The 22,320-nt window shown below is 40.0% G+C and overlaps 1 protein-coding gene across 4 annotated transcripts in view; it reads left to right on the top strand.

The window, feature by feature from the left end:
* Positions 1–22,320, top strand: part of dcc (DCC netrin 1 receptor) — a 241,742-nt gene that overhangs the window by 124,902 nt on the left and 94,520 nt on the right. For all 4 annotated transcript variants that reach the window (XM_046839225.1, XM_046839228.1, XM_046839227.1 and 1 more), the window contains exons 6-7: positions 4,574–4,728; positions 4,881–5,001. In XM_046839225.1, coding sequence (XP_046695181.1) covers positions 4,574–4,728; positions 4,881–5,001 — 276 coding nt within the window. The remainder of the gene's footprint in view (positions 1–4,573; positions 4,729–4,880; positions 5,002–22,320) is intronic.

Below are 22,320 nucleotides of genomic sequence, written 5' to 3'. Positions count from 1 at the left end.
TGTATGACTCCATCATCTTTCTTTATACTGTTGGCAGGTCGAGAATGAATAACTAGTACTTACAGTTGAGTGCAAAAGTTTGTATACCCCCTTAGGACAAAGTAAAATAGGCAACCCCTTAAAGGCTTAGTTTATCATTTTGTATACGGAGGCGTATTCTGTATAGATAGGGTTGCAAATCTATGGGAATTTTCAAGACCGGAACCTTTCCATTAGGAATTAACAAAAACTAATAGGAATAAACTGGAAATGTACAAAATTGCATGTTAGTCTCTGACAGGAGACTTAAACATAGTTTGATTTAACCAGATTTAATGCAATTTTAGTTGAATTTCTACCCTGCAGATTTATTAATCAAATATTACATACATAACAGATTTATTAATCAAATATTACATACATACATTACAAACATAACACACCATTTCCTGAATCCAAAAAACGTCCATCTTGGCGAGTATTTACCTAAATATTACATAAGTGTATGTTTAAAACGTCCTTGTGCTGTGTGTAAGCTGTAATAATAATTATACTAAGAATTAATGAATTAATCAAAGTCAAAAATGACTTTTTTATCTGTATTAGTTTATATGCATGTCAGCTTATGACCAAACAAAATGTTTATATTTATATTTGTATATGACATAGTGTACAATTTCCTGACATTTCTAATTAATTCCCATAAATTCTCTAAAATTCCTGTACATTCCCATATTTCCGAAGTTCCCCAAATGGAGTTTCCATAGAAATATTTGAGAATTTTTCAGCTTCATTTTTGTTGCTTACGCTTCTGGTTATTATCCTGGGGATCGAAAAGTTTTGCACTGAGCTGAGAAATAAAAAAAAGAGGGAATAGACATTGTTAAGAAAAATGCTTTATACTTGTCATATGTGCATTGTGTATACTTGTCATATGAGCACAGTGAAATTCTTTCAGAGCAATGTTGGGAAGCTGGGGTTAAAGCACAGTGTCAGCCATAATACAGAGATCTTGGAGCACAGAGGCTTAAGGGCCTTGCTCAGGGGCCCCAAGAGTAGCAGCTTAGCAATACTGGGACTTGAAACCAAGAGCTTTAACCACTGAGCTCCGACTTTCTATAAAGGTGCAATTATTTAGATGATTTAAAGAAAGAAAGAAAGAAAGAAAGAAAGAAAGAAAGAAAGAAAGAAAGAAAGAAAGAAAGAGAAAGAAAGAAAGAAAGAAAGAAAGAAAGAAAGAAAGAAAGAAAGAAAGAAAGAAAGAAAGGAAGAAAGATCTGGAGAGTTTGTGTAAAAGATTTGTATGCAAATATTTGTACACCCTCAGGATTCTGATATGCAGCACGTCTGTCTCTTTCTTTCTCATTCTCAGTTGCTGTTTCACACTTTTTCTACATCAATGGACGTATTTTTTTCTCCTCCTGGTTTCTCCTTTTACTGTTGTGACAGATTAGTGTGTGTGTGTGTGTGTGTGTGTGTGTGTGTGTGTGTGTGTGTGTGTGTGTGTGTGTGTGTGTGTGTGTGTGTGTGTGTGTGTGTGTGTGGGACCATCCGTCAGCTCGGGTTTGAGAGAGTCCGGCAGGTCCACATTGAAGGGGGGACGGATGGAGGGAGGGAGGGATGGAGAGATGAGGTGATGTGGAGATGTGATAAGAGCAATAGAACTCACCCGCGTCCCCCGTCTGTCACCTCACATTGGAGGTGAGACACGGAGATGTGGCAGACTGTCAGGTGACCAGTTTACACCAGTTTAGAGAAAACCCAAAGGCTATTCTGTGACCTGGAATACATGACCCCCCCCCCTTTCTCTCTTTCTATCTTTCTCTCTCTTTTTCTGCTGTATAAACGTGTAAATCTCGCCCATGTTGTTTAAAAACCGTTATTTCCCACCTCGCCCTGGACCCCATCACTTCTCACCGTGCTTCTGGATCTATAAAAACGTATTCACACCGTTGTGGCGTCAACGTGGGCACATCTCACGTGTCAATCGAGCCCATGTTGGACAGCTGACAACAGTGAGCGGTCATCGTTTGGAAAGCGGAAGCACGTCTGTAGAGGAAGAAGGCAGATAGGACGAGATCAATAAGTAATTTTCCCGCTGAAATGGGACTCTCTGTATCTCCACGTGGATCCGCAGACCTTCGCCGGTGCAGCATTTGTTTTTATTACCCCCGGTTCCCTATTGAGGGACGTGTTATTCCGAGATGAAAAGAAATGATGTCGGAGGATTTAAAGCCTTTATGCCGTCCGCGAGCGGTTCCATCAAGCAAAGCGTCGCGTCTCCTTTCGGGATGGGAAGTTATGAGCGGATTATATTTCCAATATTCCGCCGGATTTCCCGGGTGATGGATGCGTGACCGTGCGCCGTAACCCGGCCTGCCTGAACATTGCGCCCAAACGCATCGAGCATGACTACTCAAATCCAATCACACACTAATCTCCAGGTTTCCATCATGTTTGGAGACTCAGGACGGATCATCCTGTTCTACAATTCCGTCCACAACTCTTTCATTCCGGCTGCGGTGGGATCTGAGGCAGCTGTTGCTTTCGGTTAAGGGGCGAAACCTGTAGCAGAGTCTTGGTAATCTGTTCGAGTACTTAGAAGAACACAGAGTGACGCATTCTTCTGGGCAAGGGCAATGTGCTCACCTTCGATTATTCGGCTACTGGGTTTTTGTGTTCTTCACTTTTATATATATAAGAGGTTGTTTTTTCCATGAAAGTGTATTTGAATATGAATTCATTTTACATTTTAATTGTGTACATGTGTTATAATAGTGAGGGCAGATGCTGGGAAGAGTAACAGGCAAGCAATCCAATACGATCCAATACGACAGGCAGAATCAAACAGTAAGCAATGGGTTGTGCGATCAGCAAACCAAACCAAATGCAATCAAAAGCTGTGGAATCGTGAAACATAATACGTGGAACAGAAATTGCTCAGTAAGCGACAGGGATTGAACGAGTTCAGCAACTTAACAAGGACACAAAAGGCAGACAAATCAAAGGTGAGAACTTCTGTGAGCAATAAAGATACATAAAGGAAATGACAAACCACAAGACAGGGATGGAGCCCAGACATGAATCAAAACAAAGACGTGGGCCTGTATTCAACACTCAGTAAGGGGGGATTCAGTCATTGGGGAATTTACAGAAGTTCAGGGGTTCAAGCCCCAGTATCGCTAAGCCGCCACTCTTGTGCCCTTGAGCAAGGCCCTTAACTCTCTGTGCTCCAGGGGTGCTGATCATGGATGTTTGAAATCTAGCAGGTTCAAAGCATTTACATTTACTTATATAGCATTTGGCAGACACCCTCATCCAGACCGACTTACAGCTGAGCAGTTGAAGGATAAGGGCCCAGTAAGGGTAGCTTGGTGGTGCTTTATTTTTTATCCAATTTTCAGCCAATACAGATAAAATGGGTTATTTATGTTTTATTTCAAATCCGAGCAAAAGTTGCACTATTTCATACAAAAATCACAAATATTGTAAATACGGCATAAGTATAATGAAAATCAATCCTCTCTTGTAATTTCGATATGCAGACAGTTTAAAAAGGAACTTTCTTTTCTAATATTGATCTCATAGGATCCGATATCTGAGACTTTTTGCTGGCAGATTTTGGCAGATTTTGGCCTGAAACAGACCCCAGCTATTTCTCCAGTTTCCAGTTTTCGCATAGAACATGTGCGCTTAATATGACCATGATGTGAACTGTCAGGTAACAAGACGGAAGCACAAAGTACAAAATTGCACACATAAAACCTCAGCGTGAAGACACCATCCATGAAATGACATTTGAGAGACGAGTGCAGTGGACCATGCATTTATATACACGTGCTAATTAACATGAATATGAATCCAATGCACAGACAGACGGAAAGGTAGATCGTGACATAATCGTAGAAAAGAGAAACCTAGATGAATCACATTTAGTATTCGATACTTTGGCTTGGCCACGCCTTCTTTTTAATCAACCAATTAGATGCTCAGGTTTAGAAGCGTATTCAACCAACCAGCAGCCACGATCAAAGCCTCAGTTTTCATTTCTCCACAGCAGAACATCTGTCTAGAGTGAGATCAGGGTTGTACAGTACAATCACTGTGCAATTCCATGTTTTATACTTAATGGAGCACTTCATAAGCTACAAGTACTTAAGTACTTCATAAAACATTCATACCACAAATACAGTATATACACAACGCGTCATTCTGAAATCACTGCAGTTAAAACGCCAGAACGATCCATTCGAATGAATGATTGCATTTTTTAAAATTATTAAAATCTAGCATTGAAGCACAGATGGCTACTGCTTTATGGCCAGTTCGATTTCCTCCAAGAACCATCAGAGAACACTCAGGACTGTGTGTGAAGATAAATATGCCAGTGCAGATTTGGCAGCTGTGTGTGTAAGCTCATGGCTGGTTGGTCTCCGAGCTGTATACATTATCAAACACGTCATAAGAGATCGATGCTAACCTGGATGCTGTCCTGAAACGTCCAGGCTTTTTTTTTAACCTCAGAGTCCTCAATGGTGTATTTAAAAAAAATAAAAAATAACCAATTGTACTATATTTGTATTTTGTTCTGTAGTGCCGCCCCAGTTTCTGAACTACCCATCCAACATGTACGCCTACGAGAGCTCTGACATCGAGATGGAGTGTGCGGTGACTGGTAACCCTCAGCCCACTGTGCGCTGGATGAAGAATGGAGAAGCGGTCATCCCCAGCGACTACTTTCAGATCGTGGTGAGACACATCAACCTTTTTTGTCATTTTGAATCCAATGCGCTGATTAGGCGCACATTTACCAATTTGATTCCGTTTTCTTTGGTTCCTTGTGCTTCCAAAATGTATTCTACAGACCTTTCTGTGATTAATCTCTTTTTTTTGGATTCCAGGATGGTGGGAACCTGCAGATTCTGGGCCTGGTGAGCTCGGATGAAGGATTCTACCAGTGTGTGGCAGAGAATGAAGCAGGCAACGCCCTGGCAATGGCCCAACTTATACTCCTCGAGCTTGGTAAGGGACCCGCAATTATTCTTTTGTGTCGTCTGTTGTTTTAGATGTGGCCTGAGAGCGCTGATCGAGGACCAGTTTACGATCCGTAAATTCTCCAGTCTGGCTTGAATAATAAATCACAAACTCAAACTGTTGCCTGATCAGCAGCTCGCAGCAGCGGTTAGCAGCACGCTGATTAGTTGTTGTTACTGTCACTCTGCAGTGTGTCATTATCACCAGTGTCCATCTGCTCACAGGCACACATACACACACACACGCACACACACACACACACACCCACACGTGCGCACACACGGATACTCGCGGCCTGCCGGAAGGTCAGGGAACGGTCAGGTAAACATGGTGGTGTACAGATGTTTAAATGTGGCCATCTATGTTTATGTATATTTGCGAGGAAAGAATTTCACTGTAAAATTGAAGCGTCAATTCATCACTATTAGTGTCTCCTCTTTAAGAATATATAATATACATCTCATGCAGAGTGTAAAGAATATATTTAAACCTGTCGTTCTTTCTGAACACGTTGTTTGCCATGCCACTTATTACCAGAGGTCACGCCTCCTAACTTGTGACTAACTTTCAGTGGTCACGCCTCCTAAACTGTGAAAGACTAACAGAAGCCACGCCTCCTAAATCTATGACTCACTACAAGAGGTCACGTCTCTTAACATGTGATTGATTACCAGTGGCCACGCTTTCTAACCTGTGACTGACTACCTCAAGACACGCCTTTTATCTAGTGATTGAATACCAGTGGCCACTCCTCCTAACCTGTGATTGACTATCAGAGGCCACGCCTCCTAATCTGACTGACTCCCACAAAAAACGCCTCCTAACCTGTGGTTCAATATCAGAAGCCACACCTCTAAACCAGTGACTGAATACCAGAGGCCACACCACCTAACTAGTGACTCACTACTAGAGACCCCGCCTCCTAAACTGTGACTTACTACCAAAGGCCAAGCCTCCTAACTTTTGATTGACTACCAGAGGCCATGCCTCCTAACATGTGACTCACTCCCAGAGGCTTTGCCTCCTAACCTGTGTTTAGATACCAGAGGCCACGCCTCCTAATATGTGACTCACTAACACAAGACATGCCTCCTAAACAGGGTCTCACTACCAAAGGCCACACCTTTTAAACTGAGACTGACCATTGGAGACCACGCCTCCTAACCTGTGGCACTCTATCAGAAGCCACACCTCTTAATCAACAACAAGGATTGACTGTTTGAGGCCACACCTTCTAGCATGTGACTAAATGGCAATAGCCACACCCCTTTTTAACCTTTACAGTTGTATAGATGAGGCAGCTGAGCAGAATACATCGAAACAGCACACATACACTATATATTCTTAGTTCTCCCACAAAACTCACTTCCCTGAAATATGTGTGAGAGTGTGTTTAAGTGCCTGAGTGTATACTTATGCCTGAATCTCTCCATATATCAAAACGCAGCAGATTAAACACACACCTACACACACACTCTGTGATCTTGTTTGTTGATTCACTTTGTCCGACCTCACGCTGTGCTCTGATGCGTCTCTCCACCACATGCCCTTCCCAAAGCTTAGCGTCTGCACTTTCATGCTCCTCTCCAACGTTTGATCAGATCCCAATAGTCAAAATGCTTAAGGAAAGGATCAGTCACTGAACTGTCAGCATCTCTGCTTCCAGCGAGGTCCTTTCCCCAGCAAGCATCCTCAGACTAAAAGACAAGGAGACCGAAGAAAGAAAAGAAAACGTCCTTTCCAAATCCACACTTTTTAGTATCTCCGTTGTTCCGTTCTGTGTTCACGTAGCAGCTGATAAATTAGCCTAGGAATCCTAAACGTTATTTCGAGGCTGAAGTCCTGGGTTATAAAATACTTTCGGAAAATCGATGAGGCTAAATAAAACTCAAGAAGGTGTTATGGAGAATGAGGCTTTTGCACGATTTGTGTGATGGGGCCTTATTGATTTTGATGCTCCTTGTTATCTAGTCGTGACGAGCAGTAAAACTTATCGTAATGCAGATCTTAATTCTGTGGGCGTGTGTGTGTCTTTATTTTCTGCCCAAATTGTGTGTGGGTGTGTGTGTGTGTGTGTGTGTGTGTGAGAGAGAGAGGGAGAAACTGATTTCAGATTAGAGTTCAATATCAGATAAGCTAGTGTGTTTATACAGTCAGACATGAGGAATAGTAAAACTCTGAGGTTTGTTAACATTGCCAGTGTGTGTGTGTGTGTGTGTGTGTGTGTGTGTGTGTGTGTGTGTGTGTGTGTGAGAGAGAGAGAGAGATTGTGGATGAGTGGATGTGTGGGCGTAAATATGTGTATATATCACAGTAGGTTAAGAGCGAAGTGTGTGTGAGGTTGTATGATTGACAAATCAGGAGCACAGGCTCAATCAAGCGGCCATAAAACACTTCTGTAAATGTGTGTGTGTGTGTGTGTGTGTGTGTGTGTGTGTTTGTTATTTTAGATGGATGTAAAAAAACAAGTCAACAGATTGGTTTATTACACTTATTCGACTGTAAGTCGCATTGCCTTTGCCTGACGATCCTTCGTGTAGGAAAAGATAATAATTATCACATTTATATTAATAGAGCGATAATATTTTTCCAATGAAATAAAAAAAATACGTATTAGGAATGAAGCGATATGAAATGTAGGTCATTTCCAGCGGTTGACCCTCAAATGGAGTTTTTAAAGACATATAGTGTATAACCCTGAAGAGTCAAAGGTGCAACTGCTCTTTTAGTGAGGAGAATGCAAGATTATGACTGGTGTCCCCGCCCTCCCAAGAAAGAGGGGTAAATACAAGAATAAATTTGACACATCACATCACGACGGAGACCAAGGCGTGTCCTAAATGTCGCACGGAATACAGAATGCATCTCCCTGGAGACAGAACAGGAACATCTGTTTTTATTTCTGTAAAATATCTGTACCTTATTGAATTGAATAGCATCATTTTCCCCTTGAATCGCGTTGTGTTGAATGGAAGTCGAATCGCACTGTAACCATAATGGGGTGAATCGTATTGTATCGCTTTGGTAACTGCTTCATATATATCTTTGAAGTATCGTATCGTTGGCTTTGAATCTAAACGCGAATCTCATCTAGATAGATAGATAGATAGATAGATAGATAGATAGATAGATAGATAGATAGATAGATAGATAGATAGATAGATAGATAGATAGATAGATAGATAGATAGATAGATAGATAGAAAGAAAGTAATCATTGTCACAATATTATTACAATTATTATTACAATAGAATATAATTTCATTCATTACATTTATAATGTGAGGAAAAAGAAATTGGCTTCATCGGTCACATCGGTTTAGCCTCAGTACATTGTTTGTTTTTTAATAAAGAAAAGAAAAAGAGAGATAGACGTACTGCATTTCAGCATCTAAAGCTTTTACAAATATTGGCATCCATATTTTTACGCCAACTCTCTAGACCCTGTACCCTGACCCTAAACTCCGACCCCAGGTCCTGAACAAGCTGCGAAGTGCTAAGAAAAGAATTTCACTGCGCTGGAATGTACGTGTGACAAAAAAAAGCTATTCTATGCTAGTAACCAAAATAGTATGTTCTCTGTGTTAGCATATAAACAAAAAACTCGCTTATACTGGGTTATATTAGGATCTGAATTCCGTGACTGAAATTACATAACTGAAATATGTGTGTGTGTGTGTGTGTGTGTGTGTGTGTGTGTGTGAGGGCCATCAGCAGGGTCTCGTCATGGCAGAAAATTTAATTCTAACCACGTGTCAATCAGAATGGCTCCTAAGCAAGCCGCTTAAGACAAGCTGACCAGGATTTTTTTATTAAATCCATTTTAGGAATAAACGGGAGCCAATTAGAGGAGCGTGGGGATGGCGCAGTGATGGCGCTAATCAGTCTCCAGGAAAGAAAGAATTATACTGCGGATTTTCTCTCTCTCTCTCTCTCTATCCCTCTCGCTCTCGCTCTATCTCTCCCCCTTCTAAATTTTTTTAATCACAGCTCAGACGATGCGCCGTGGCTCCCCACGGTGATGTGCACAGATGGCAGCTGAGCTCAGGCAGGGTCAAAACCCGCAGCCAGCGCCGGGCAACCGGGGGTAGCATCGCCACGACGTCGCCAAGGGAGAGGCTCAGGGGTGGTGGCGGCAGATGCCGACAGCCAATCATTGGCTTCCTGTGGGGGTCCTCGTTGCCAGGGTGGGGTGAGGACGGGGTTCGAGATGCCAGTCATCACACTGGCTCTCTCCAGGGGAGAAATGAAATGGGTACCACACACACACACAGACACACACAAGTCTGTTTCAAGAGCCGCACTCCTGCTGTTTTCCAACAAAGGCACAACAGAGTTAAGGATCACAGCCTCTATTAAGTTGAATTGTAAACCTGATGGACGCACAAAGCCCACGTTCAATGGGCTCTCACCAGCTCGAGTGTTAACTCAATCTGCGCCGTGCTAATTACAACACACAGGAGAGAAAAAGTGAAAAGGAAATAGTCCTGAACTCGCTGCTCAAAATATTATACAAACCTGAAGTGTAATAACACTCACATGTGACACATTATTCTGAATTGACACCTGAAAAGCATGAAAAGAATTACATAAAAAATACTATGCATACATCTGGTGCTGCAGGGAAATGGGACATTTTTGCAACTAGGTCTCGGTGACCCCAGGGCGAGCGATTGTTTGGATCCAGTCCGACCTCATTTAGAACCCCATGCCATTAGTTATAATGGAGCAGTGGAGTGGCGCGTATTGAAGTTCGTTTCCGCCACATAAAACAAAATGTTTGCATAATTGCGACTTTATTTCTCGCAATTCCGACTTTATTCCGCACGGGTCTGTCATTTATTCTCGAAATTCCAACTTTATTTCTCACGATCCTGCCTTTCATTCTCGTGATTCTGCCTTCTTTCCTCGTAGTTCCTACTTTTTTTTCCTTGCGGTTTTGACTTTACTTTTCTCAAAATTCCCACTTTATTCCTCGCAGTTCCGACTTTATTTTTCGCAAATTAAACTTTTTTTTCTTGCGATTCCGACGTTATATCTCACAATTCCAACCTTTTCCCTCATGATTCTGACTTTATTCTCGCAATTCCAATTTAATTTCTCACGATTCTGACTTTCTTTCTCGCGATTCCGACTTTTTATTCTCGCAGTTTTGACTTTATTGCTTTCAATTTCCGACTTTTTTTTCTTGTGATCTTAGTTTTCTCTAAATGTTGATACATTTTCAAATCCAATGTTTAGGAAGTTGATTGGTGGAAACTTCCAATCTATTTATGTGATGTGATAATAATCTAATAATGATAATTATGAGCTATATGTGCTGTTTGAACATCCCATTCCACATAGAGTCCCAAATGATCTCCACTCTTCTGGAAAGATGTTCCACTAGATGTTGGAGTGTGCTTGTGGAGATTTGTAAAATCAGGTACTGATGTAGGTGAGGTGAGGAGGTCTGGGGTGTTTCATTCATCCCAAAAGTGTTCAGCAGGGCTTAGAGCTCTATAGCAGGAGATCTTTCGCTCCATTCCATGTAAAGCAGATCTTTATGGAGCTGGATTTGTGCACAGATTTGTGTCATGCTGGAACAGGTTTGGGTCTCCTAGTTTAAGTAAATGGGAGAATTTCATACTCTTGTATCCAAAGACATCCTAAACAATTGTGTGCCTCCAACTTTGTGCTAACATTTTGGAGAGGAACGACATATAGCGGAAAATGTTCTAGTTTAAGTGAAGGGAAAATGTCAAACTAACACATAAAAAGAGATCCTGTACAACTGTGTGTGGAAACAGTATGGAAAATAAGCACATATAGGTGAAAAAAAAGTCAGATGTCCTTATTGTATGGAGAACTGAGAACGTTTTTCACCTCAGTGTGGATCTAAAGTACGTTCCTCACCACCTCTCGATGCTGTGCATTATCCTACCTCATATTTCAGACACTGTACAGCTAAATAAACAAAAAAAGGGGGGGAAATCTCTCTTCAGTTTGCAGACTGTCTGATTTCTTTTCAGCACTGTGAGTTTGAATCATTTGACTCAGTACAATCCTAATTGAAGTATTGACATGCCTCATTTCCCAGCAATAAGCCAGAGTCAGGCATAATTACATCTTTCTTTACCATTTACTAAATATTATTTAATATTCTCGATAACATAATGAATTAATTGAAATCGCTCTGCTAACAGTTCGGAGCTGAGTGCGGAACGACTGCAATAAAGTCAAAAATTTCCTCTAGTTTTTTTTCCCCGATGCTCATTATGCCTAAAACTCATTAAAGATGCATATTTTTGGTTCAAAAATGTTAGCCTACAATGATTACTCTGTAATCCTAAACATGTTATTACAACGAATAGCCAGCTGTAATAAACAGTGTATATTTATCTAGTCAAAATTCAGCTAGAAAAACATCTTTTTTTTTTTTGGACAAACTTTTCCTTAAGCTTTAAATCCTGATTAAATCACTTTAAATCAGGAAACACCTACACAACCCCAGCACATTTATTATGAACACCAGTAGCCCACGTACACCTTCTTATAAATAAGCACAATCACAGTATGTCTATAAGGCTTTCTAGCACTGCACAGTCATACTCTTGACCTGTTATCACCACTCCGGGTTTGATTCTTGCCTGAATTTCCTGTTTACGTGTTGCGTTTTGTTTTTCATTGGTCCCCGAATCTCTTGTGTAATGATGGATGAGGTACATGTATTTCCAAAAATATAAATCCACCCGGATTTGTAGATTTATGTCATATTTTTGGGGAGCCTCGTTGTGTTTCCCAAATATCAGATTTTAATTTGACTTAGCTCACAGAGCTGTCAAAGCTTTCCAAAAAATATGCTAGTTCATAAAAATGATCCAGGTTTGATTTTGAAATCATTATAACAGCAGTGTTTAGTTTAAGACAGTAATAACAGTTGGCCTAATCCTGAGCCCTGTGGTACACCATGTTTTATATGTATAACTGAGGCCGATGCGATTTGCATCTCGATGCATAGCCAAACGTTACGCTACATTAAAAATAGATATGAAGCAGCTACCAATGTGATATGATACGATTCACCCCTATTACGATGCAGTGTGATATGTTTTAAATTCGATTCAACACAATGCAAATAGGATTCTTTGCAATTCAATATGGTACAGATAGTTGGCTTTTATTTCTTTGGTTTTATATATATATATATATATATATATATATATATATATATATATATATATATATAAAATCCTTACATCTCTGTGATGCTATAAATTGACTGAAGTGTGCCTTGGCACCGAGGTTGACGTACTCTCACATCAGTGATCCACATCTGTTGCTGGTTTGCTCGAAGTGAGCAGCATGGATTTAATGTCATTATGGGCTGCTGGTCAGTCAGGAGTGATACACAAGCTGTTCAGACCACTGCTTCAAGGCTCCCGGCAATTCAGCTCCCAGTGTCATAACATTTAGAGAAAGGCTGTATACCTCAGTGTTTATAGCGTGATATTTATTGCAGTGTGGAGCGCTGGACAGGAGATGATGAGCTGCATCAGAGCAACAGTGTTTATGGTGTTCGTGCAGGAATCCACTCCTGATTTTCCATCCAGCATCAGCATTGCAGGAAGGCACACAGGCTGCTGGGGCTATAAAATACATCACATAGAGAGAACAGAGGTTTGCTTTGTAAAAGCCGTATAGAGACGTCAATCAAAGACAGGATTTTTTTTCTTCTCTATTTTCTCAACAAAAAAAAAAATTGATGGCATCTTGCCAAATTTGCTTTACATAATTAAAAATGATAATAGATTCATAATTATTTTGCTAATTAAATTTTTTTCCATACACTGTACTTTATTTAAAGGAGAAATTGTTATATTTAAATAAATAATGCAGATTATATTAAACGAGATTGAAAAAGATTTATAGCAATATTTTGCAGAAATAGTTTACTAATTAATTTGAAGCTATTCAGCGAAATTAAATATGAAATCAGAACATTTAATATTATATAAGAGCATAATAATAGTAATAATAATAATAATAATAATGACAATAAAAAAAAACAATAATACTAATTATTATTGGGGTTTTTTTGTTTGAATTTATTTACTTAGTTAGCAAGTGCATCGTTTTTCTTTTTAATTATTATTATTTGAATTGTGTTTGTTTATTGGTATTGATCATATTTTCACTGGCCTGGTTTAATAAATAGGGTAGGATTGATAATCTCCTTCTTTTGTATGTTCTGCATTTCCAGGGCATAATTAATAAAAAAAAAGTAAAAACAGAAAGAAATAAAAGCTCTTAAAATCTTAAAATCTCAAAACTGATGAGTCCTGTGTCTGTGAAGATCTTGCGAGAAATCTTAAAATCCTACGCAATCCAATAAAAAGCCCAGCTCAAACACCAACTCATCGAAAAATCTCCCAATTCCACCTTTTCCCAGATTTCCCCAGCAGCCTCAATTCTGTCTTTTTTTTATTTCTTTCTTTCACCATCTCCTCATCTCCTCCAATTTCCCCTCCCTGGTCCGCTTTTACGTGCTCTAATCCCATCATTGAAGGCAGCAGCCTGTGATTTGCTCATTATTACCAGCTTAATATGTGCAGCTGCTGATGGACAGTTTGATTAGCAACCACTTTTTAGCATCTCATGAGCTGCGTGTTTAGTGCTACTGTGTCAGACAGGATTTGGGAGGGTTAGATAGATGATGGGAGGTTTAAAACAGTGGGTGGTAAATTTTGTGTGTGTGTGTGTGTGTGTGTGTGTGTGTGTGTGTGTGTGTGTGTGGCACTCCTAAACTTCATGCTCTGGTGATTTATGCCTGGCTGGTCATGGAAAAGCACCAAAATTCACCAATCAGAGAGAGTCATTCATCAAGAAACAGGCAGGCTATATATCCCTGTGTGTGTGTGTGTGTGTGTGTGTGTGTGTGTGTGTGTGTGTGTGTGCATATGTGTGTCTTTTGCACACCTACTCCCCCTACTGACACTACCGCTATCCCCTATTAGCTTTTTTTTTTTCCGTTCATAATTAGCTTCTCTCTATTGACACTACGTCCTGCGGCAAATTTACTTTCGTCATTTTCTCGAAAATTTTCTGCAATTTTTTTCTTTCTCTGATTTCATTAAGGACTTGATGCGGGTGAAACGTTTACATCGGTACATCGGCTAATACACTTTACCTCAGAATTTGACGCTACTCTTCTGTCATTTATTCAGAATACTGCTAACATGTTTAGCATTAGCATACAGTGCAATAGTTAAAATTTTATAATTAGTTCTGACGCAATAAGCCCACAGTTTAGTGATTCAGCCATGAGAACTGTTAGCGTATTGTTCAAAGTATTGGGTTAGCACCTGACCAAAGGTCGCATAAAATCTTTCCTTCATTTGAACTAGGAGACCCAAACCAGTTCCAGCAAAGCAATGCCCCTATGCACCAATCCATCTCCATTAAGATATAGTTTGCATGGGTTGGAGTGGAAGATCTGCTATAGAGCTCCAACCTTAAACACAGCTTTGGAATTAATTAGAACAGCAGCCCAGCTGTCCCTCACCACAACTACATCAGTGCCTGACTTTACTAACACTCTCCAGATTACATGAACCTCCACAAAATTTTGTGGAACATCTTCCCAGAAGAGTTAAGGTTATAATAACAGCAAATGGGGACTAAATGTGAATTTGGATGTTCAAAAAGCAAATAAACGTATGGTTAGGTGTCCACAAAGGTTTGTACATATAGTGTGTGTGTGTGTGTGTGTGTGTGTGTGTGTGTGTGTGTGTGTGTGTGTGGAGCCGTTTGTGACATTCCGTATTAATAAGCCTAGATGTTTCTACTGCATTCGCGCTTGCTTTATTGCCTTTTTTTTTTTTTATCAGCAGATCATTTTTCCTCATTTCAGCCAATTATTCATTCTCCTTGAGACCAACAGTACATTTGTTTATTAATCACAGCTGAGCCATGCGTCGCCAGCTTGCTAATTAATTAGCCTAATTGTATAACACTCAGTGATATACAAGCATCATGTCCTGCTAAGCTGCCAGGTGCCTGGAGACTCCTTTATCCATATTTATGACCGTTCTCAGAAGTTCCATGAAGCCACTATAATGATCTTTTTTCCCCCTTTTTCCTAAATCTGTGACCTCTTGAAACAATAACACTGAAGGAATGTTTTGTCTTCTTACACCTCATTTGCATGTAGCATCATCAGGTGGATATTTACAGACAATGCGAGTGTATAACGGGAGTAAAAACGAGATAAATCTATTGCAAATATCAACATTTACCTCAGATATGTTGGAAAATTACTGAGAAAAAGCACTGTATGGCTTATAGGACGCTGTAATCATATAATTAGTTTTAAATGCGAACTAATTTGAGATTAAAATAATAAAGAACAAAATATTGCCATGAATAGCTCAAGAGTGAATCATTTCCATGGAAATGTATCTAAAACACATGCTAAAATGAAAAAATGTTAGCATGATTTAGCAGCCACTTGTATGCATATAAACAGCTGAGTAGTTAGCTAATGGTGGTCTGATGCACACAGACACAACTGTTAGCACTAGCCACACTAGCTAGGCCCTTTATTTATATATATATATATATATATATATATATATATATATATATATATATATATATACATGTTTAACTTAATTCTTTATATGTATTTATTTCCCTTCATGAGCCTTCATATGCATCCTACCCCCTTATTTAAGCCTTTTTTAATTAAAATGGGATTTATTTTGTTGTTGTTGTTGTTGTTGTTGTTGTTGTTGTCCCCATATTTCTAGAAAAATTGGAGAATTCTCTCTCCATGTTTTTCAGTTCCCTGTCCGCCCGTCGTTTAATGAATGTCCTCCAACGTATTTTCACATTAGCGTGGCTTATCATTTTCTGAGGAACAAAAGCGCTTTATGTCTGGGCCCATCCTCTCTGTTCATACTCTCTCTCTTTCTCTCTCTCTCTCTTTCTCTCTCTCTCTCTTTTTCTCTTGCACCGAGTATTTTGTGAACTGTCAGATCACAGCTGATAAGAGCGGCGCTGTCTCCTGAGGGAAATGGATGGAATTTCTTTAGGAATGCAAATCGCTCAGTCGTGATTGACAGCAGAAAATCGGCTAGCGTTGCTCCAGCCTAAGCCTTGTTCTATCTTTTCCTCGCTTCGTGCCTTCAGACCAACCTGTATCTATCTGCTGCATACTGTCTTTTCTTTTTTTTTTCTGGCTATACATAAAACTGCAATCCTTCAGTATCAGCATAATTGATTATCGATTAATGGCTCAGAATAGACAGATTTCTGAACAAAATCCCAGATATCTCCTCTCTCTCTCCTCGCCACTCCACTCCATTCTTGCCATCTGACCCTCTCTCCAGAATTCTCTTAGCCCGATTCTTCACAGAAGGAATATTCAGTTGTCCTTTTGTGTGCGTAAAGGTCTGATTTGCACATTTATTGCTAATCTATTCAGTCTGCGTTTTCATTACAAGTGCCCCGCTACTCTCGATTCTTGCTTTCAAAAAATGTTAACATTGTACCCGTGCTGAATGGCGGCACTCCAGTTATTCACGCCTGAAACGTTACAGATATAAAACATTTGTTATCCTGTCACACACCAAAGCAGGGTTTCGGCACGCCACGCAGGTCGAGTCCGAGGCGTACCGCAATTCCTGATACTCGCAACGCAAGCTAACGATCTGTTCAGCGTGCCACCAAAAAATGTGCCAGCTGCACATGATTAATGGCTAATTAAGCCCCAGCATCCAACCTGGTGTCACATGGTTGCTTGGACAAACTGAGCATTTTGGTTTGCCGATAAATATAAACTGTCCAACTGTTCATCATATCGGGGTAAGGACGACAAATTAAACTGATGTCTCATTGCTTTTCCAGTTTACTTATTGAGTTCATTATACAGTTTTTATTACATATTTATATCATTACATTATGTAGATATTCATATATTCACACACACACACACACACACACACACTATATATATATATATATATATATATATATATATATATATATATATATATATATATATATATGTATATATATGTGTGTGTGTGTGTAAGCAATACAGTTTGTTAACAGCTTGACATAACAAATGTTCAGCATGTTCAGGTAAGAATCACAGTTAACGATGTGATGCATCGATTGAAAAAAGTGTGCATTTGTATCGAGATGGGTCATATTGTACTATTTGCATTGGTAAAATCAATGTATTTAATTATACTGCAAATAATATCTGTAAATAATAAAACGGTGATTTGGAATCACGAGAAATAGCAGTCTGTGTGGGAGTTGTGTGAGTGTAGAGAGAGAGAGAGAGAGAGAGAGAGAGAGAGAGAGCGAGGGATGAGACATACTGTTTAATCTACTGTGGCTAATGTATGAGTTTCACCTCCCAATGTTCAATAAACCAAGTCTTAGGTATTTTAACTGCAGTGGTGATAACCGATCAGCAAAACGAAGCCAAGAACCCACGAGCACGCGCAAAGCTAGCATATAACGCCACGCCTGTTACGTGTATATCTAATTATTAGTAGATGTGCTATACATTTATTATATAGAAAGTCCAATAATAATTATTAACAAAGACCAATATTTGGAGGCCAATATTTTCTATGTAGAAAGATTTTGTTCATCACTAAACTGTTTTTCGAGCACGTATCCCAACGCTATGGAGACCGAGGCGTGTCCTGAGAGTCATATAGAATAAAGATTAATATGGCAGAGGTAGAGCTGTAACTTCCTGCTTGTGAAAGCGGTGCGATGCGTTAGAAGTCAGAAGGTACTTTATGAGAAAATGTATAATTTGCTGTCTGTCTGAACCAAAGAAATAAAAGTGAACTGTACCATATTGAATTGCAGAGCATCATATTATTACCATGGCGTCGCACTGCATTGTAATGGGGTGAAACGTATCATATCATATCGTATATATTTGTAATGTATCATATTGCTAGCTTAGGATCGAGATGAAAAAGGTGTAAGGCGGGGAACCACCCACTGGTCCAACGACGGTTTCCAGAGGCGTGGCGAAGGATTCTCGCGCGTTCTAATCTTTCCTTTCACATTAGATAATAAGATTTGGATTAATGTATTATTCCATTTTTGTTATTGACCTTTTATCTGACTCCATTTAGATAAAACAATAAATATTTGCATAGGTTGTTATTTTACTAATAGTATAATTTTGATGGATGTTTGTCTAGTTATTCTGATTAAGCTCTGGCATTACACTCGTTCATTCGGTTCACACAGTCGCACAAGATCCTAGTATGGGCCCTATAATTAACATACTGGTCAACGGTCATAAGCGAATCAGTATTGGTCGCTGCCAGAGGTTGGACTATATGCTTAAGCGGCCGCTCTCTGCAAGCTCAACTTTAAACATACTTTATTTAGTCCCCTTAGAGGTGACACTTAATTATTACAATAATTATTTCTAACCACAGATAATGAATAGAATAATATTGAAATAATCAGAGGTTGAGGCTGACCCTATTTAGAGTGATTAGAAATGTTACTCTAAACGGAAATACATATTGTTAGCCTCCACGCTTCTAAGTACACTTAAACTAACGCCAAGTGCTAGTCGTATCTCTAAAATCCTCAGTTGATATTTACTATCTAACTGGGATTTAGGCCGATCCTAGCCTGATTTCCAGTCCTTACGGTAACTGCGGATGCAACGTTATTACTTGCAGTGTCAACATTTACCGAGCAACACAGAATAAAATCAAACATAACAATTTATTAACCAGGTAAGAAAATCACAATTCAAAGCCAATTTATAGTTCAATTAAAATAAAACATAAATACAAACCAATAGTATTTACATTTAAACAGGAAATATAAACCTTTCATACCTGGTACGAGACTACACACAGTAATCGTGCGGGATATCTGTTTACAGATTCCCTGAATTGTTGGTCAGTTCTCCTTAAATACCCAGATAGAGTAAGCATTATGTAAACATTATTTAGTCATGGAAGTTTGCATTGATTGGTTCTTACAGACCTGTGGGAGGCACCTCGCCTGTATACATCTGTAGTGGGCACGCCTTGTATAGAGTTATGTTTTCTTTAACTTTATTAAAACCTTTTTTTATTATTTGTTCTATTGCTGTGGGAATGGGACCTGTGTACCAGTCGCGATAAACCTTTGTAAAGAAATGAAACATGAACATTTTCTGTCGTTATTTACATGTGATATGACCTTTCTTACACATAATCATCCGTGTGCTGTAGAATGTTCTGTGTTGAGGATGTAACAGGAAAAGGAGGGGAAGAGGGGTCAGACACTTGTCTGCAGATCCACCATTTGTATGGAGATGTGGTGGTCAAGACCAAGGGTAGCTCTCCGGGGAGCCTACTGTATTCCAGGAAATGTTCTGGTTCTCGAAAGGGGGGTTGCGGGGTCGTTAGTCCCCTGCCGTGAGTCCTGGAGGAAAACGTGTTAGGCCCACATCCTGGCCCACACCCCTCTCGGGCATCCATGCTGTGTTCTCGGGGGGGGGCCGACCTTTTGGTCAGGATCAAGCAAAAGTCTTACAGGTTTCCCCACTTGGCCCCGTGGGCGAATTTGAATAGGGTACCTGCGGGGTCAGACAAAGCAATTTATTTATTTATTTATTTATTTTTTAGAGTCTTTGGAACACGGGTATCTGCAGTGGGCTGAGGGCAAGGGCGGCGTGTGTGGATTCTTGTGTAGATCGTATGAGGTGTCTGAAGTAACAGCACTGGAGCATGGTGAAGGTGAAGATCAGGGCACTGCCAATGGCACATCCCCGGAACATCCAGTCCCACCAGGTGTAGGTGTACTGTGCTGACCGAGTGGATGAACTGGATAAAAGTTGTGCCGTCTTTCGTGCCAGGTTGGTTTCAACCTGTGCTTGGTTTAGGTGGTATTCAGTTTGCAGGATCAGTCTTTGTGTCAGGTCCATCGCGTCAACCACAGCTTGGGTGCCTTGCTCATAGAAAGTGTCATCCCACCATGGTGAGGTCTCTGTGTCCAGTGGAAATCTTCCTAAAATGTTGACTTGGCCCATTGAAAAGTCCTCTGTCACTTCCAAACAGAATGAGTGATTAGCAGAGCAGGTCAGTCCTCCGTAGGTAAAGGAATTCATTTCACTGACAACGCACCACTGTGTGTGAGACACCTGGACAACATCAGAATAACCATGCAGTGACTGAACATTAATAAGTTTGGTGTTGTTGGGAGAGAAAGGTTGCAAAGTGTTACATGTACAGATAACATAATTGTGTGTTTCATGGCAACATGTGCGACTGGTAAACAAGGTCTCAGTACCCTTTTGTGTCATGTATCCAGTGAGGTGATCCCATTTAATTACCTGATCCTTCACTACCACGCCAATCGAGCGTATGGTAGTGGAATTTGGAAAACCTGATCTGGGTGTATCAAAGGAAAACTGACGAAAAATCCAATACATCCATTACATTCATTTCCTGTAAACATCATTATGGTGGATAGTAACTCAGAATATCTTACATTTTCATTTTCCTGATTCATACCACCTATGTAGATCTAAGATGTCTATGAGGTCATTCAAAACATGTCTAGGCGTTTTGTACAGGCGAAGATCTAGGATTTCTTGTCTAGCAGCAGTGAATAGATCTTGTGCATATGTCCTACAGGCTAAGTCACGTTCAATGGTACGGGTTTGATTGAATAATGTGTGGCTGATCGCAAGAAGCGCCTGCGCTTCGGATCGAACCGCTTTTATGATATTTTCATTGCTATTTGTGATATGTTGAAAACCAGTGGCCACCTGGTTTGCAAACCATGTTGAGAATTGTGATTGTTTGGTAATTTTGTAGTTGTTAGCAATGGAATTAACTGAGCGAAGAGACCTGCTATGTTTCCGAGTAGGTCTCGTTTTGAGCGTGCAGGTGAGATTTGCAGCAAGTCTGTTTTGTAGTCATAAATTAAATCATCGATTCGTGACTGTAGCCATGCATAGGTCTTATCATTGTAATCACAGTGATTGATATAAGCAGATAGGATGTTGGAAATATTGTATGATACATGTGTCATCACTAGATTCACATCATGAAATAATGTCTTGTTAATATTCCTTTAATCAGTCCACCAGGAGGAATAGGATATAGTTTTGGACATTCCTTTGGTTTGCTATATCCACAAGTGGTTAAATTAAAACAATGTTTCATTATCCATGAGCAATTCTGTGGCCCGGTGTAATTATCTGGGTCATTGACACATTTTCCCATAATACATGCCTTCTCTCCGGCTAGTCCAGACAAAGGCTTCAGGTTGATTGTTATGAGGTACATATGAAGTTATATCAAATTTATATTCGGTATAACTCATATGCGTAGTGTTGATTGTTTCAGTGTGTGTACACCTATATATTGCGGGTTCTAAATTTTTGGTTAAATAACAGATTTTAGGATCTAATCCATTGTTGATTTTTTCATAGAGAGTGCGCATACTCCCAATTTTTGCTCCTGGTTCTGCTTTAAGTTGATACCAGGCCGTTATGTTGTGAAAAGATGTGCGTGCGGTGTGTCACCTGAAATGTTTACTATAGGGAGATGGTCGGAGCCTACTTTACAGCAAATTTTAGTTGCGCAATTTGGTTCGGTACTACTCCGGGAGGCCACGTGACTAGTTCTCTGGTTGAAAGTGTACTGAAAATGTGGATGACCTCTTAGTGTATTTCCATACCCATCTCCCACATTCCAGTGTGTGTGTGAGTGAAACCCTTTGACCCAGCTTGATGCAAGTGGGTCCAGAAACTTTCCTCTCGTCCGGTCTCCATGGAATTGCTGCAGTCAACCTAGGAGATGAAACAGAGAGAAACTTTAATAATTATTGATTAGCAGAACCTTTGAAGATTTTGCACTGGGACATGTGGTACCATTTCAACTTCCCCTTGACACTTATGGCCACACAGCTATTGCATAAAGCTTTTATCTCATGTGGTCCATGCCATCTGGGTGTGAATGGACCCTGTTTTATAAACACCCGAATCATGATCATGTCACCCTCGGTAAATTTGATCTCAGAAGTTGGGTTAAATTGTGCATCATTCATTAGGTCAGACTGTTGCTGTTTTAAGGTGGTTTGTGTTTGTAACACTGCCAGTCTTTGTTGTAATTGTGTTAGTACAGTCTGTTGTTTTGCAAGCACAAGGGGTCCCAGATCTGCTGGGGTGATTTCTGGGTCTATGGGTAGTTTCATGACTCTGCCTGTCATGAGTTCAAATGGGCTGATGCCTGTGGCTTTGGATGGGGTTGCTCGCAAGACTGTCAGAACT

This window comes from Silurus meridionalis, chromosome 25 (assembly GCF_014805685.1).
Source record: "Silurus meridionalis isolate SWU-2019-XX chromosome 25, ASM1480568v1, whole genome shotgun sequence".
Lineage (NCBI taxonomy): Eukaryota > Metazoa > Chordata > Actinopteri > Siluriformes > Siluridae > Silurus > Silurus meridionalis.
This window is presented reverse-complemented; position numbering and strand designations above follow the sequence as displayed.